Consider the following 13928-nt stretch of genomic DNA (forward strand, 5'->3'; position numbering starts at 1 on the left):
AAAGGAATGTCCACTAACTTCATAATCCACGAAGAAAATTGGAGACATAGCCTCATAAAACACATGCATTTTGCCCAGTGAATCAAAACAGTAAGTATAAACATGAGGAAGCAAAAGAAGATTGATATCATGTTATTCTACCTGTCCCAGGCTCCAGGATAAAAGAGCTAAAATACCATATAGCAAAAACATAAAACAGAAAGCAAAGGAAACAATGAACAAAATGGAAAACAAAAGGATGAAACATCATATCAACAATGACTAATAAAATTTTCAAACTCTTATCAAAGACTAGACAAAAGTTTTAGTATTAAATAATTTTCCTCAATAGAAAATAACCCTACAATGTGTTTATTCATACATATGTGTACACAGATATTTATGTCTATACAGCTGTTTATATGTATATATAGGTGAACATGAGTGTAGGTATATAAATATATTTTGGATACCTATCAAAATCTCTGAAAAGTCCCCTAAAGTAGTTTCAGTATTAAAACTGGACAAAGTAAAATCCTTGTCTAACACACACATGCACTCTCTAAATAGATCAAAAGTAGTTACTTTTCACTGATTATAAATATAGTAGCCCTGGCCGGTTTGGCTCAGCGGTTAGAGCGTCGGCCTGCGGTCCAGAGAGACCCGGGTTCGGCTTCCGCTAAGGGCATGTTCCTCGGTTGCAGTTTGTCCCTGGCCCTGGTTGGGTTGTGAGGGTGGCAACCACTCGATGTGTCCCTTTCGCATCAATGTTTCTCTCTCTCTCTCTCTCTCTCTCTCTCTCCCCCACTCTATCTGAACAAAATATCAAAACAAAACAAAACAAAATAAATATAGTATATGCTTACAAATCTACATATTATTAAGAACCTGGCATAAAAATTTATAAGTTAAATACTTCTAGAAATGCAAAATAAATTAAAAAGATACAATGATAGAATAATTTAGTCATTGAAAGATAAAAAAAAAGAGAGAGAGAGAATCAGTGGGGGGAAAGGAGAAACATCTGTAACAAAAATAAATTAATTAATTAAAAAAAGAATGCAAAAAAAAGATAGAAATGATTACTATAATAATGCTATTTGATTTTTAGCCAACTTTTCATCCTGAAGTCAGAATATGTAACTTGATATGTAAACTTAATTACATACTACCATGAAACAGTTCTGGGAACCATACTCTGTCAACATAAAATTAGAAATATCTTACTGAAGAGGAAGCAAAACTTCAACACTTGAAATAAGTTACTCTTCTGATTAATGATGTAAATACTGGTTCAGGGGGAAATAAAATCTGAAATCACCAGTTATTTAGCAAAAAGTAAAAATAAGTTCCATAATGCAACACATAGACTAATGCCAAACTGTATCTAGATGTCAATTCACAGCTTTGTATACTTTCATTTTCTTATTACGAAGCAGAAAATAGTCATCCTAATTAATAAGCCAGATAAAGAACTACTTCCTTATGGCTCCCCTTACCCAGGGTCCCCTTAAAAACAAAACAAAACAAACAAAAACTCTAAGGAAAACAAGAAGAAACAAAAACTAACTATTGATAAAATCTGAAATAAGACAAAACTGACAAAAGATATCAAGAAAAGTGAGAAAAATATCCAACTCTATGTTAATATACCTGAAAATCTAGAAATGGCCATTTTTCTCATATTGTGCAATTATCATATTGAATCTGGAATACAGAGGAAATCTAATAGGCTACAAAAGGAAACAAAATCTAAAACAGATTCTATATGTAGTTAATTTCATGAGTGAATTCTTTCAAAAGTCCAAGTATACTTTTTTTTTTTTTTTTTATCCTCACCCAAGGATATTTTTCCATTTTTTGTACAGATAGAGTGGGAGGGAGAGAGAGGAAGGAGAGAGAGAGAGAAACATCGACGTGAAGGGACACATCGAGTGGCTGCCACCCGCAGGACCAACCAGGGCCGGGGACAAACTGCAACCGAAATACGTGCCCTTAGCGGGAACCGAACCCGGGTCTCTCCGGACCGCAGGCCGACGCTCTAACCGCTGAGCCAAACTGGCCAGGGCCCAAGTATACTTTAAGTGTGTTATTTTTTACATACTTTAAAAAAAGAACTAGAGCACTAATAAAGTTAAAATGCTTCTCACTTAACACTCTTAAAACCAAACCTATAACAATGACAGCCCTAAATGATAATACCTTTCCCTTATAAATACAGGTACAAAAATAAAAAATTTAAAGCGTAGGGAGCTCAAAATCAAAGGTGTATAGAAACGAACTACAATCAGTAAGAATTATTCCAGAAATGCAAATATGGATTAATAGAAAACCTAGTAATCTGATATGTTATAGTGATAAAATAAAACTAGGTAATCACTTGAATCGATACCAAAAAATTGATAGAATTCAAACATTCCTGATATTTTTTATCCTCTTAATACAAATAGAATAATTATTTAAACAATAAAGAAAACCTATCCTAAAATACTAACCAACAATGTATTCACTGGTGGAATACCAAAAGCATTCCCAGTAAAGCCTGGAACAATACAAATGTATAGGCCACAGGCACAAACACTGTTCTGGATATTCTTACAAATAGAGCGGCAAGTGAAACAGAAGTACAGTTACAGAATAGGACCAGACAAAAGTCATCACTATCAGCAGATGATTCAAATGCCTACCTAGGAAATCTAGAAGGATCAGGTACTAATTACTAAAACAATCAGTGTATATATAGTAATATAACAAGTTATAAAAAAAAATTAAAGACTTTTGCATTTACCCATCATAATAGAAAAGTCACAATAACAAAAATGATAAAACGCTTAAAAATAACCTTGATTATAAATGCAAGGGGTCTATATAATAAAAACTACAAAACAGCACAAAGACAAGAGGCCTAACTAAATGAAGAAACATGCTCTGTTCCTAGAAGACTGAATAGAGTAAAAACAATCACTGCTTCCCAAGCAGGCTTAATTAAATTAACAAATAATGATAGCATCTGATTTTGGAGCATACGCATGTAAGTAAGCATACACTAAGCAGTTTATATGCATCATCTCATTTAATCATAAGAATTCTATGAGGTCATTATTCCAATTTTACAAATGAAAAAGCCTGGTCCCAGAAATGTGAAATGCCTTGTTCATAAAATGAATGAAATCTAGAAAAGAATGAAGCCCAGGCCCTCTGAAAGCCAGAGTGATTTCCTAGCAAACGGTTCATTGTTTTCAAAGAGAAAGAGAGGAGCAGAGAAAGATTAAATGAATTTCTGACACAGAAGTGGGAACTAACCCTATCATATATTAAAATATATGACAAAACTACTTTAAATCAAAATTATATTGTGCCCTGGCCAGTTTGGCTCAGCGGTTGGAGCGTCGGCCTGCGGTACAGAGAGACCCGGGTTCGGTTCCCGCTAAGGGCACGTACCTCGGTTGCAGTTTGTCCCCGGCCCTGGTTGGTTGTGCGGGTTGCAGCCACTCGAAGTGTCCCTTCACATCGATGTTTCTCTCTCTCTCTCTCCCTCTCTCCCTCCCGCTCTATCTGAGCAAAAAATCGAAAAATGTCCTCGAGGATAAAAAAAAAAAAATTATATTGTAATAGCAACAGGAAAAGAGAACTAAATTAATGAATTAGAATAGGTAACCTACAAACAGATATAAATAGAAACATATACACATTATATGTTATTGAAAATTAGCTCATGAGAGGATTTCAGCTTGTTCTATTCTCTACTGAATAGTGCTAAAGTTACATAATGGGGGCTCAAATATTTGACCAATGAATTATTGAAGGAAAATATAAACAATTTGGCCTTACAGCTTAGTAATGGGAGGAGAGAGTAATCAAAAAGGAGGGTGCAAGAATTACTTAGCTACCTGGGGAATAAAGTAAAGTCAACTCCTTGTTTCAGAATTTAATTCCATATGGGAAATTAATTGTCCAAGAGCATAAATGAGAAATAAGTTTCTGGATCAATGGAAGTACACCCTCCACAATGGAACACTATTCTTACCATGTTGATAAAGGGTTCATGTTGATAAGTAAAACCAAAATCTCAACAGGAAAATGGGAAAAGGATATCAGACACATTCAACTTCATAAGCAATTAGAAAAGAATTAAATATCATCTCAGCTAGCAAATTGGCAGAGATAGCCTTTAAACTGTTTTTACCCTTTGCCCCAGTAACATTTTCACTGTAAAAATTCATCACTAACTTGAAGGTTATAAAAATATTCAAGCCATGAAGTTTACAAAGTAATGTGATAAAATTTCAAGAAGCAAAGCAAAGCAAAGCATCAATGATACTCTACAAAGTAGAAGGCTCCCAACTTCCAGCCAACAACTTAACCTATTTGTGTAGTTTGAAGAAAACAGATGCTTTGATCACTGTCCATCTAATGTTAGAATTTTGTAAGCAGCAAAAAATATATATATATGTCAAAACCCTCTTGTTTAAATTACTTCACTTAAGACAATTACCTGTACTTGAAAATGCTTTCTAAAGTTGATGTTTAAAAAAAATCTATAAGCATTACTACTGCATATCCAGAAACCATACTTTCTACCCACTAATGATCTTGGAAGACCTTTGTGAAATACACTCTTCAGTGAAGCATTATGCAGTGTCAACTCCAGTTCAGAGATTTCAGTACGTTCTCCTTCCCAGTTCATGTTGCAATGGAAACAACACTGAAGTATGTCCTCAGCATCCCATATTTTCTGCTGCTAGTATAGTGTTCTATCTATGGTTTCATGAATAAATTATACAATAGCTAATGTAATTTAATCACCTCCAGCATATCACCTAATTGAAGACCTTTTAAAAGCCTAAATATGCACTGGCCTCCCACTACATTGATTCTATGAAGTCTAGATTATTTTTGTTTGTTTCAACGATACATTAGTTTCAATTATATTACATTAATTACATAGTAGTTAGACATTTATATAACTTACTGAGTGATTCCCCCCATAAGTCTAATAGTCACCTGATAGCATATTTAATTATCACAATATTAACTATATTCCCTATGCTGTACTTTACCATCTCCATAGCTATTTTGTAACTGCCAATCTGTACCTTTTAATCCTTTCACCCCAGTCCCCTCAACACCCCCAATCTTCAATCATCCATTTGTTCTCTGTATCTATGAGTCTGTTTTGCTTTTGTTTTTTTAGATTAGATATATAAGTGAAGCCATATGGCATATGGCTTTCTCTGTCTTACTTATTTCACTTAACACAATACTCTCTAGGTTCATCCATGTTGTTGCAAATGATAACATTTCATTTTTATGGCCAAGTAATATTCCATTTATACACACACATATAGACATACCACCTGTTCTTTATCATCTATTAATGGACACTTAAGTTGCTATATCTTGGCTACTATAAATACTACTACAATGGACAAAGAGATGCATGTATCTTTTTAATTTAGTGATTTAGATTCCTTTGGATATATACCTAGAATTGTAATTTCTAGGTCATTAGGTAGTTCTAATATTTTTTAACGAACCTCCATACTGTTTTCCATTTTGAGTTTATTCTTGCATATGGTATGAAAAAGTGGTCTAGTTTAATTTTTCTTTTTTCACGTTATCTGTCCAGTTTTCCCAATGCAATTTATTGAAGAGACTATTCACCCCAATGTATATGCTTTCCTCTGTGGTCATAGATTAATTGACCATATAGGTGTGGGTCCCCCCATCCAGGGCTCTTTATTCTACTGATCTATGTTTGTTTTCATACCAGTACTATGTTGTTTTATTACCACCTTGTATAGTTTGGATATCAGGTTTAGTGATACCTCCCACTTTGTTGTCTTTCAAGAGTGCTGTGGCTGTTGAGTCTTTTATGGTTCATACAATACTATTAAGATGGGAGGGGTTGTTCCCATGAGAGTGCATCCCTATTGCATATTCTTTAATATGGAATACTGTTTTAATTACTCAGTAATCTTTTTTTTTTAATTTATTTATTTTTGTTAGATGATTCTACTTTTTCCCCCATTGACACCCTCCTCCCTCTCCCTCCCTGAACTGTGCCCAGCTTTGTTGTCCATGTCCATTGGTTATGCGTACATGCATATAAGTTCTGTGGTTTATTTCCCCCCACCCCCTCTTCTGGGGATTGTCAGTCTGTACCCCACTTCCATGTCTCTGGGATGGCCTCATTCCTCAGACTGTTATGTTCATTATATTCCACAAGTAAGTGAGAGCATGGCGAGGGTGTGGAGAAAAGGGGACTCTAGTACACTGCTGGTGGGAATGCAGACTGGTGCAGCCACTGTTAATTACTAGTAATCTTAATCATTATTACAAATACTTTTACCTTGCCTAGATGAAAATAAGCCATTTCCCTATAGCTTCCCTCTAGAGCAGTGGTTCTCAACCTTGATTATACATTGGAATCACCTGGGAAGCTTTAGACTCCCTAGAGATCAATTTAATTAGTCTGGGGTACAAGCTGGATAATGGGATTTTTTAATTCCCCAAGGTGTTTCTAATATGCAGCTAAGGATAAGAATCACAGGTGTTCTTTTCAGAAAGGAAATCTTATCTAAATCCTTAGGTAAATTAAACAGTGATCATAAAAGGTTAGAGATTTAATAGTTCATAATTTGGTTCTTAAATATTCTTAAAACTCTAGAAAAAGTGTCATTTGTTTCATAAATACATCCACTATGTACAATCATTTCTAGCCTAAAAACTGAAATACATGACTATGCAACGCACCTCTTCCTTCCCAAAGAAAGGTCTAAATTAATTTGAAATGCATATGAAGTAGCACAGTAACTCAAAAGAGGCCTGCCTCACTAGCAAATAACTGGTAGAATTTTCCATCCAGAGTGCCTGTACTTCATAAGCTGGCAATTGGCTTCCTTCTGTTTTGTTTTGAAGGTCCTTAATGACCTTACAAATTGTGCTTTTATCTTGTGAGTGTACAAATGTAGCGGACTGTTTCTGTTAGCAAACAAAACAGTTCACTTTATAAGCAGACAATATATATTAAAATTACAGCTGATTTCTGAAAGAGAAAACAATGCCAATATCACTTAATCTGTTTGAGTTCTCATTAACACAACTCATTCCACCAAATTAAGTGCTGTGGTCTCCAAGGTACCCTGGTGGAGGGCTAGATGAATCAGTTAAAGCAACAAGCATTTTTTTTCTGAGATACTGTTTGAGACCAATCTGAAGTTTTACTTTTATGTATGGTTTCCAACTCATTCCCCACGGGACAGTGTATTCCCTATTATTAAAAGCGGCGAACAACAAAACCCATCTCTTCTGTATTTGCACTATAACATACCAAAGCCCCAAGGAACACAAAGGATGAATTTTTATACTATCACCTGATCTGCTGGAATCCTGCAAGCAAAAAAAAAAAAAAAATCAAGGCATATTGTGGGACCTCTACAAACACTGCTTGTCTCTTGGGTTTGGTAGCAGGAAAGTATCTCTTTGAAGTCATTACTTGCACACCAAAAGTTATTATCATTTTTATGGCTTTCTTTAGAAAGGTGGGAGTGAGTCCTGGAGGTCTCAAAACACATTTAAGGAACATTAATTTCCACAGCAAACTAAAAGACTGCTCCTTTGCCTTTATATTACCTTTCATCCATCCTATACCTCACTAAAACTTTGAGACGGACTACATCTGACACTTCCATGTATCAGACATTTACTCAGTTCTTAGACACCATGCACTGCGCTGTGAATGTGTTGGTCCACAGGTGTATCTTGGGCCCCAAAGATGGGGCAACAGCATAAGTACTAAAGCACAATGACTCCTAGCATAAGGTAAGTAATTCTCAGTGTTTGTAGCCTTTTTTTTTTTTTTTTTTTTAAATCAAAGTGGCTCTTTCCCTTAGCTGGGGGGGATCACCAAAGCAGCCAGAAGATTAGAAAAACAAACAAAACAACAAAAAAGACAAAGACAAAAACAAACAAAAAACTGAAAGGACTACCATTTCTAAAGAGGGATAAAAGTCTCCACTTAACTGCAGTATAGCATTCATATGCGAGAGTTGTAAGAGCCTACTATGAATTATTTCACCCAATACTATTTTCCCACAATGCTCTCTTCCTGATCAATTTTACCTAAGAAGCTTATTTCCTCACCATCAGCAATTTCATAGTATTATTTGTATACATTACTTAAATTTAGAATTAACAAGAAAAATGATGCAAAGTGGTGGGAGTGATTATATAAAAAGGTTTAATAAGGCAAAGTTTAGTGTGATTACAGTGACAATGCACAAAGAAATGCAAATAACATGGGTATATGAAACATATGGAAAGTTATTATTTACCATTTTAATCTTTTTATTCCCTCTTCATTATTTCTAGTTTTAAAAATAGTTGGCTCAGTCTAGGCAGTGTGGGTCAATGGTTGAGTGTCCACCCATGCACTAAGAGGTCGCTGGTTTGATTCCTGGTCAGGACACATACCCAGGTTGTGGGCCCAATCCCCAGTGGGGGCATGCAAGAGGCAGCCAACCAATGTTCTCTCTCATCGATGCTTCTGTCTCTCTCCCTCTCCCTTCCTCTCTCTAAAATCAATAAAAGAAAAAAAAAAGTTGGCTCCTTTTCAACATCTGACTTTAACTTAAAAATAATGAACAGAGCAACCACTAACTAGAAACCTATAGACTGCTGGCTAACCAAAACTGTTACCACAGTAAGTCATGCACATGTGAAAGATAGTTATCATTTGAGAATTATAGTTTGTAAACCCGTTATGTGAGTCAGTGTACTAAACCTCTTCTGTGGTGGTCATGTTTGTCAGACTCTCCCTACCATCTAACCACCATGAACCCCTTTTATTACTTTTTTCTCCAGGATGTCAAAGGTTCAACAAATTGCCTTAAGTAAAAACGAATGCTTTATCTGTGTCATTGTTTCCCCATTTCAACACTGATCCCACCTTTAACCAATGATGTAGAATCACACAAAGTTCAGCATTACTGCTCTTAGCATTGTGATGGTGCAAAGATCACCAAGGTACGTAAGCATCAGAGGCTTATGCACTATTCAGTTTTGTTTTTTTCCATTGGCAGTTTACTTCATATTCATATCATGTATGTCCACTGGTAGTATGACCACCTTGTAAGAGCTTTGTCAATGTCTGGTCCACACCCCGTACCACCACCACCCACAGTTTTCTGTAAAGTCACCAGTAGTCACTCAGAAGACCTAACTGTTATTCCTCAGAGTGGAAAATTGCCAGCCAAAAATCAAAGATAAACATGTTTTAGTCAACTGTAAGTTTAATGCTATTAAGCTTTCTCAAATAACTCATGAATAAACCCTTTACTAGCTTTGTGGGCCATTTTAGCCAAGTGAAAACCAACACTGGGGCTCTTCATAGAGGTTCACCAGTCCTATGAGTTAAGTGAGCTCTGACTGGCAAAGTAAGGCTCTTGGTGATTAACTTTCTTCATTTATAAAATGAGGACCTTACAGATCCCAGTTTCTAGGTTTCTAAATTCACAAACTTGGGGTGGTAAACACACAAAACAATATACAGATGACATCTTATAGAATTATATACCTGAAACCTGTATAATTTTATTAACCAATTCAATAAAAAAAATAATTAGCAATATGCATTTCAATGATGACAATTTAAGCTACTCTTTATGAGATGTTTGACTACTTGAAGACACAGAATAAAAGCATACAATAGATTGTAACTTTGCAGTTATCCTGTTATTTCCTATGTATAACACAACTGTATAATTCAAGACTGGCTTGTGCAAATTCACAAGAATATAGTAGAGTTAATTCCCACTTCATTTTGTCCTAGGAGGAAATCTGACTGTCAAGAACTGCTCCCAGCTCCTTTAGCTAGTATGATGGGGGTGGGGGGGAGCATGAGGCACCTTTTGAGTAAGTTTGACTACTTAGGTTATTGTGGGGCGCCCCCCCTAAATAAAAAAAAAAATCACAAAAGTTAATCTAACAGCACTCAGTGCTCTCAACATTCAGAAAAATGTCCAAGCATTCCAAATTATTTTTGAACAGAATATACACAGTACTACTGGGAATGCACCTGTTTGCCAACTCAATTTCTGGAGACAAACATTCTACAGGGATACCTCGTTTTACTGTACTTCGCTTTATTGCACTTCACAGATGTGGTTTGGGGGGCTTTTTTGTTTTGGGGGGGTTGGGTTTTTTTTGGGGGGGGTGTTTTTTTGGTGCAAACTGAAGGCAAGACTCTCCAGCAGCAAAAAGATTATGACTTGCTTTATTGCAGTGGTCTGGAATGGAACCTGCAATATCTCTGAGGTATGCCTGTAATTAAACAGAAATCAGAGAGATCAGCCCTATTTGAACAAACAAGAGAAAGTTTCCTTCATTACCAAAATGCAACAAGTATGTACAGTATAAATTAGCTACTACTAAGTGAATTGTTGCAAAAAATTTTCAAGGATAATATTCCAAACAGGAACAGCATCTTAAAGTCACCAAACATTGTTTAAGTCTTTAACACATTAAAAAGAAGCTTAAATGCAATATAAGTAAAAAAAAGAACTGGAAACTGGATGCTATTCATAAACTTTATATGATCACTTATCACAATATATATGTCAAAAATTACTTAGTTTAAGAATTACTGCTGAAATTGAAAGTCACTTGACCTACAGAGTTGAGAAGAAGCGAGGGGTGACTGCAATGCAAGCTACAGATGAAAAAGTAAGGTCCTTACCTAGGAGTGGACTGAAGGCTCACAAAACTCCCCAGAGCACTCAAAACTCACCTGAGGAATGGTGTCTACAATCGTGCCAAATGATTTGAGATTAGAAATGCTACTCTGACACATCTCTCTCCTCCAAAATGAGAGGTATGCTCAGAGGATCCCTACATCTTTCCCAGCTCTGGCAATGTAACTGAATAACCTAGAGCAGTGGTTCTCAACCTTCCTAATGCCGCGACCGTTTACTAAAGTTCCTCATGTTGTGGTGACCCCCAACCATAAAATTATTTTCGTTGCTACTTCATAACTGTAATTTTGCTACTGTTATAAATCACCATCAGAAATATGTTTTCCGATGGTCTTAGGCGACCCCTGTGAAAGGGTCATTGGATCCCCAAAGGCTCAAGACCTACAGGTTGAGAACCACTGACCTAGAGGATTAGGTATTTGTGGGATCTGTGTAATTAGCTGCCAGCTGTAGAGAATCAGCCTATAAGCATGCCCAGAGAATGAATGATTCAAAACAGCTGCTTAGTTTAGGCCTGTTTTAAGAGAATGGGTACATGGGGTTAGGGGGGGTAGTAGGAGGATTGCATTTACTCTGAACTACGGGTTTTCAAAATTCAATTTAAAAGCTCTCCAAATTTCTTAGAAGTGCCTCACATGATGAATTTAATACTTCAGGAAACTAGTGAACATCTGTGCATCTAGGTATGCCTTGGGCAAATCACAATCTCTCTAGGTCTCCACATCTTGTCCCAAACCAAGAGGACTGTTACAGATGCTTACTGAACCTTCTAGGCTCAGCATTGTATTAACGAGGTTTTCTAGATGTTTCTATTGAAAACACCCTTAGAGCAATTTGAGCCATTAACTTTTGTCTGCTACAGAACATTAAAGCTCCGGGGTCTTGTTCTAAAACTAACGTTGGCACACATTTCACCTAAAACAGATTCTGAAAATCCTTAGGAAGAAAACAAAAACATTTGTTTTGAAGTGGTTATGCAGCAATCTTTTATTTTTATCAATAGTGCGTTTCATTGGGCCTCACTGGACCAGGAATTACTAACTCACAGCACCTCTACAAAGCTGCATACCTTCTGTAGTGTTTAGATTTGATGTCCTGGTTTATAAAGCAGTCTAGGAAGCTTGTCAATTTTACTTTGTTGTTGTTTTTTGTCACCGAGGAACACTTCCACCCCTTCGCCCTAGTGAAGTGTCCCGATTCTACCTGTTTCGCCTCGCTACACACTATTTCAGACCTACAGCAAAGTCCAGCTCCAGCTGGGCAAGGTGAACAGGATGCACCACCTCTGTGAGATATTAAAGTTGATGTGAGTTGCGTTCTCACCCGGCTAGAGCCCAGCCCGCCGTGTGCCCTACAGCTGGGCCAGAGCTGCCGGGTCGGTCTCGGTCTCGGTCTCAGGTATGTCAAGCTGACAGCTTCTGCAAAGCCCAGCAGATGGGTCCGCTGCAACCCAATACCCAGCGGGCTAAAACACTGTCTTCCCTGCAAAGGTTCCCTTGCCCTCGAAGACTAACAAAAAGACAGAGTCCTGCGTTGAGCAGAGGAAGAGCGGACAGGTTCCCCCACAGCTCTCCCGGGAGAAAACCCCAAGAAGGAAGAAGTCGCAGGAGGCGTGCGGTCCTGCACCCAACTCACCTTCTGCTGCCTCCGGGCCATGTCTGTGGGCTGCTTGGCGTTGAAGGGGTACGCGATGCATCTCACCACGAAGACATAGAGCTGCAGACGGATTCTCCGCTCCTGCTCCTCGTCCAGCTGCCGTTCCGGTTCGTCTTGCCCCTCACTGATCACCGAGGGGCTCGGGCTCCTGGGTCTGACCGCGCCACCGCCGCCCGCGCGCCCCGGCGCGTCCCGCCGCCCTTCCCGAGCCGGCACCGGCAGCGCTCGCTGCGAACCACCGGCTGCGACCAGCACATTGCGGCTCTCCTCTTCCAGCCCCTCGTCCGACTCCTCTTCGCTGGAAGAAGGGTCCAGCATGGTGCTCGGGCCGCTCTGCCCGCGGTCCCCAGGTGCCTCACCCCTCGCGGCTGCGCCCGCCGGTCGAAAGGAGCCGCGCGGCCAGCAGCAGCGGCCACAGAACGAAAGGGAAACTGGCCAGGGCTTTCCGGACACGTCGAGTTAGATACGGGAGTGTTTCCTACCACCAGGGCGAAAGGGGAGGGCAGGCGCCGGGAGGAGGACGCGGCGGGGGAGAAGGGGAGCCGCCGGGATTAAATAGGCGGAGTTAGCGTTGGGGGTGAGCCCAAGAGCCTAGTGAATTAATCAGGCCAGCCCGGGGAGAGCCCACCCCGCGGTCCTTTAAAGCCGGCGGCCGGGGCAGAGCAGCCTGAGCGCCTGGGCTCAGGTGGGGAACCTGTGGCGCCTACAACAAGCAACACGTGGAATGGAATGTTAAGGAGCGGGCGCGGGGCCGCCGTGTGCGCGTGCGCGCGCGCGCCGCCGCCGCTACCGAACTCCGGTGCCCGGGTGCCCCGGAGCGCAGTTTGCAAAGGCGGGGAGCAGCTGAGCGCGTTGGCTCAGTGTGCAACCACCCGGGGCTGTTTGGGTTGCTTGGACTGCCGTGACCACCGCCACCCCCAGCCTTTCCTCTTGCAAGCTTCCTGAGGGTTAGGAGATGTGCCCCTTCCCCTGCCCCCCAGGTGAGGGAGCGGCAGAACCTCTCTCGGACCGAACCTAATACCCAGGTTTGAACTTGAGCACTGAAAAGTGGGGTCGGAGCTGTTTACCTCCAAATAACGTTGTGAAGAGAGTTTGAAAAGTCGCTCGCTCTGCTCTGTTGGTGTTTGATCCTCATGGTGAAGTTCAGATTATAAAAGTCAGGAACGTTCTTGAAAAGAAAAATAAAAAGCAAAACACGCTAGGCTTTTTTTTAGAAGAAACGGTTTATATTCCGGTAGACGCATGAAGCAAGATATTTTACATTTGTCAGATTGTACACTCATTCAGCTCCGGTATAACTCGATTATTTTCTGGGTTGTGATGTAGTTGACTCAAGACGGGTAATGCAGTGGTGTAGAGATGTGTACAACAAATATTTAAGTGTACGCTGGGTGTCCAGCACTGTTAAGTATTTGGATGATCCCGCGGCGCGCTGGGGCAACTCAGCACTTGGTCACTGTTGGTTTTGGCCTCAAGTGGGCGTCTCATAGCTGCCCCCGAAGCCTATCTTCAAAGATTTCTCAGGCCCAAGGCCAGAGT

The 13928-nt window shown here is 39.5% G+C and overlaps 1 protein-coding gene across 16 annotated transcripts in view; it reads right to left on the minus strand.

Moving 5' to 3' along the window:
* Positions 1-12814, minus strand: part of CADPS2 (calcium dependent secretion activator 2) — a 592189-nt gene extending 579375 nt beyond the window's left edge. For 14 of the 16 annotated variants that reach the window (XM_036246225.1, XM_036246224.1, XM_036246227.1 and 11 more), the window contains exon 1: positions 12369-12804. In XM_036246225.1, coding sequence (XP_036102118.1) covers positions 12369-12707 — 339 coding nt within the window. In that variant the 5' untranslated portion in view covers positions 12708-12804. Of the gene's footprint in view, positions 1-12368 lie in introns of all 16 variants that reach the window. The other 2 variants (XM_036246226.1, XM_036246236.1) reach the window with 1 other exon arrangement.
* Positions 12815-13928: the final 1114 nt, after the last annotated feature.

The sequence above is a fragment of the Molossus molossus genome, unplaced genomic scaffold (genome assembly GCF_014108415.1).
Source record: "Molossus molossus isolate mMolMol1 unplaced genomic scaffold, mMolMol1.p scaffold_m16_p_7, whole genome shotgun sequence".
In the NCBI taxonomy this organism is placed as follows: Eukaryota; Metazoa; Chordata; class Mammalia; order Chiroptera; family Molossidae; genus Molossus; species Molossus molossus.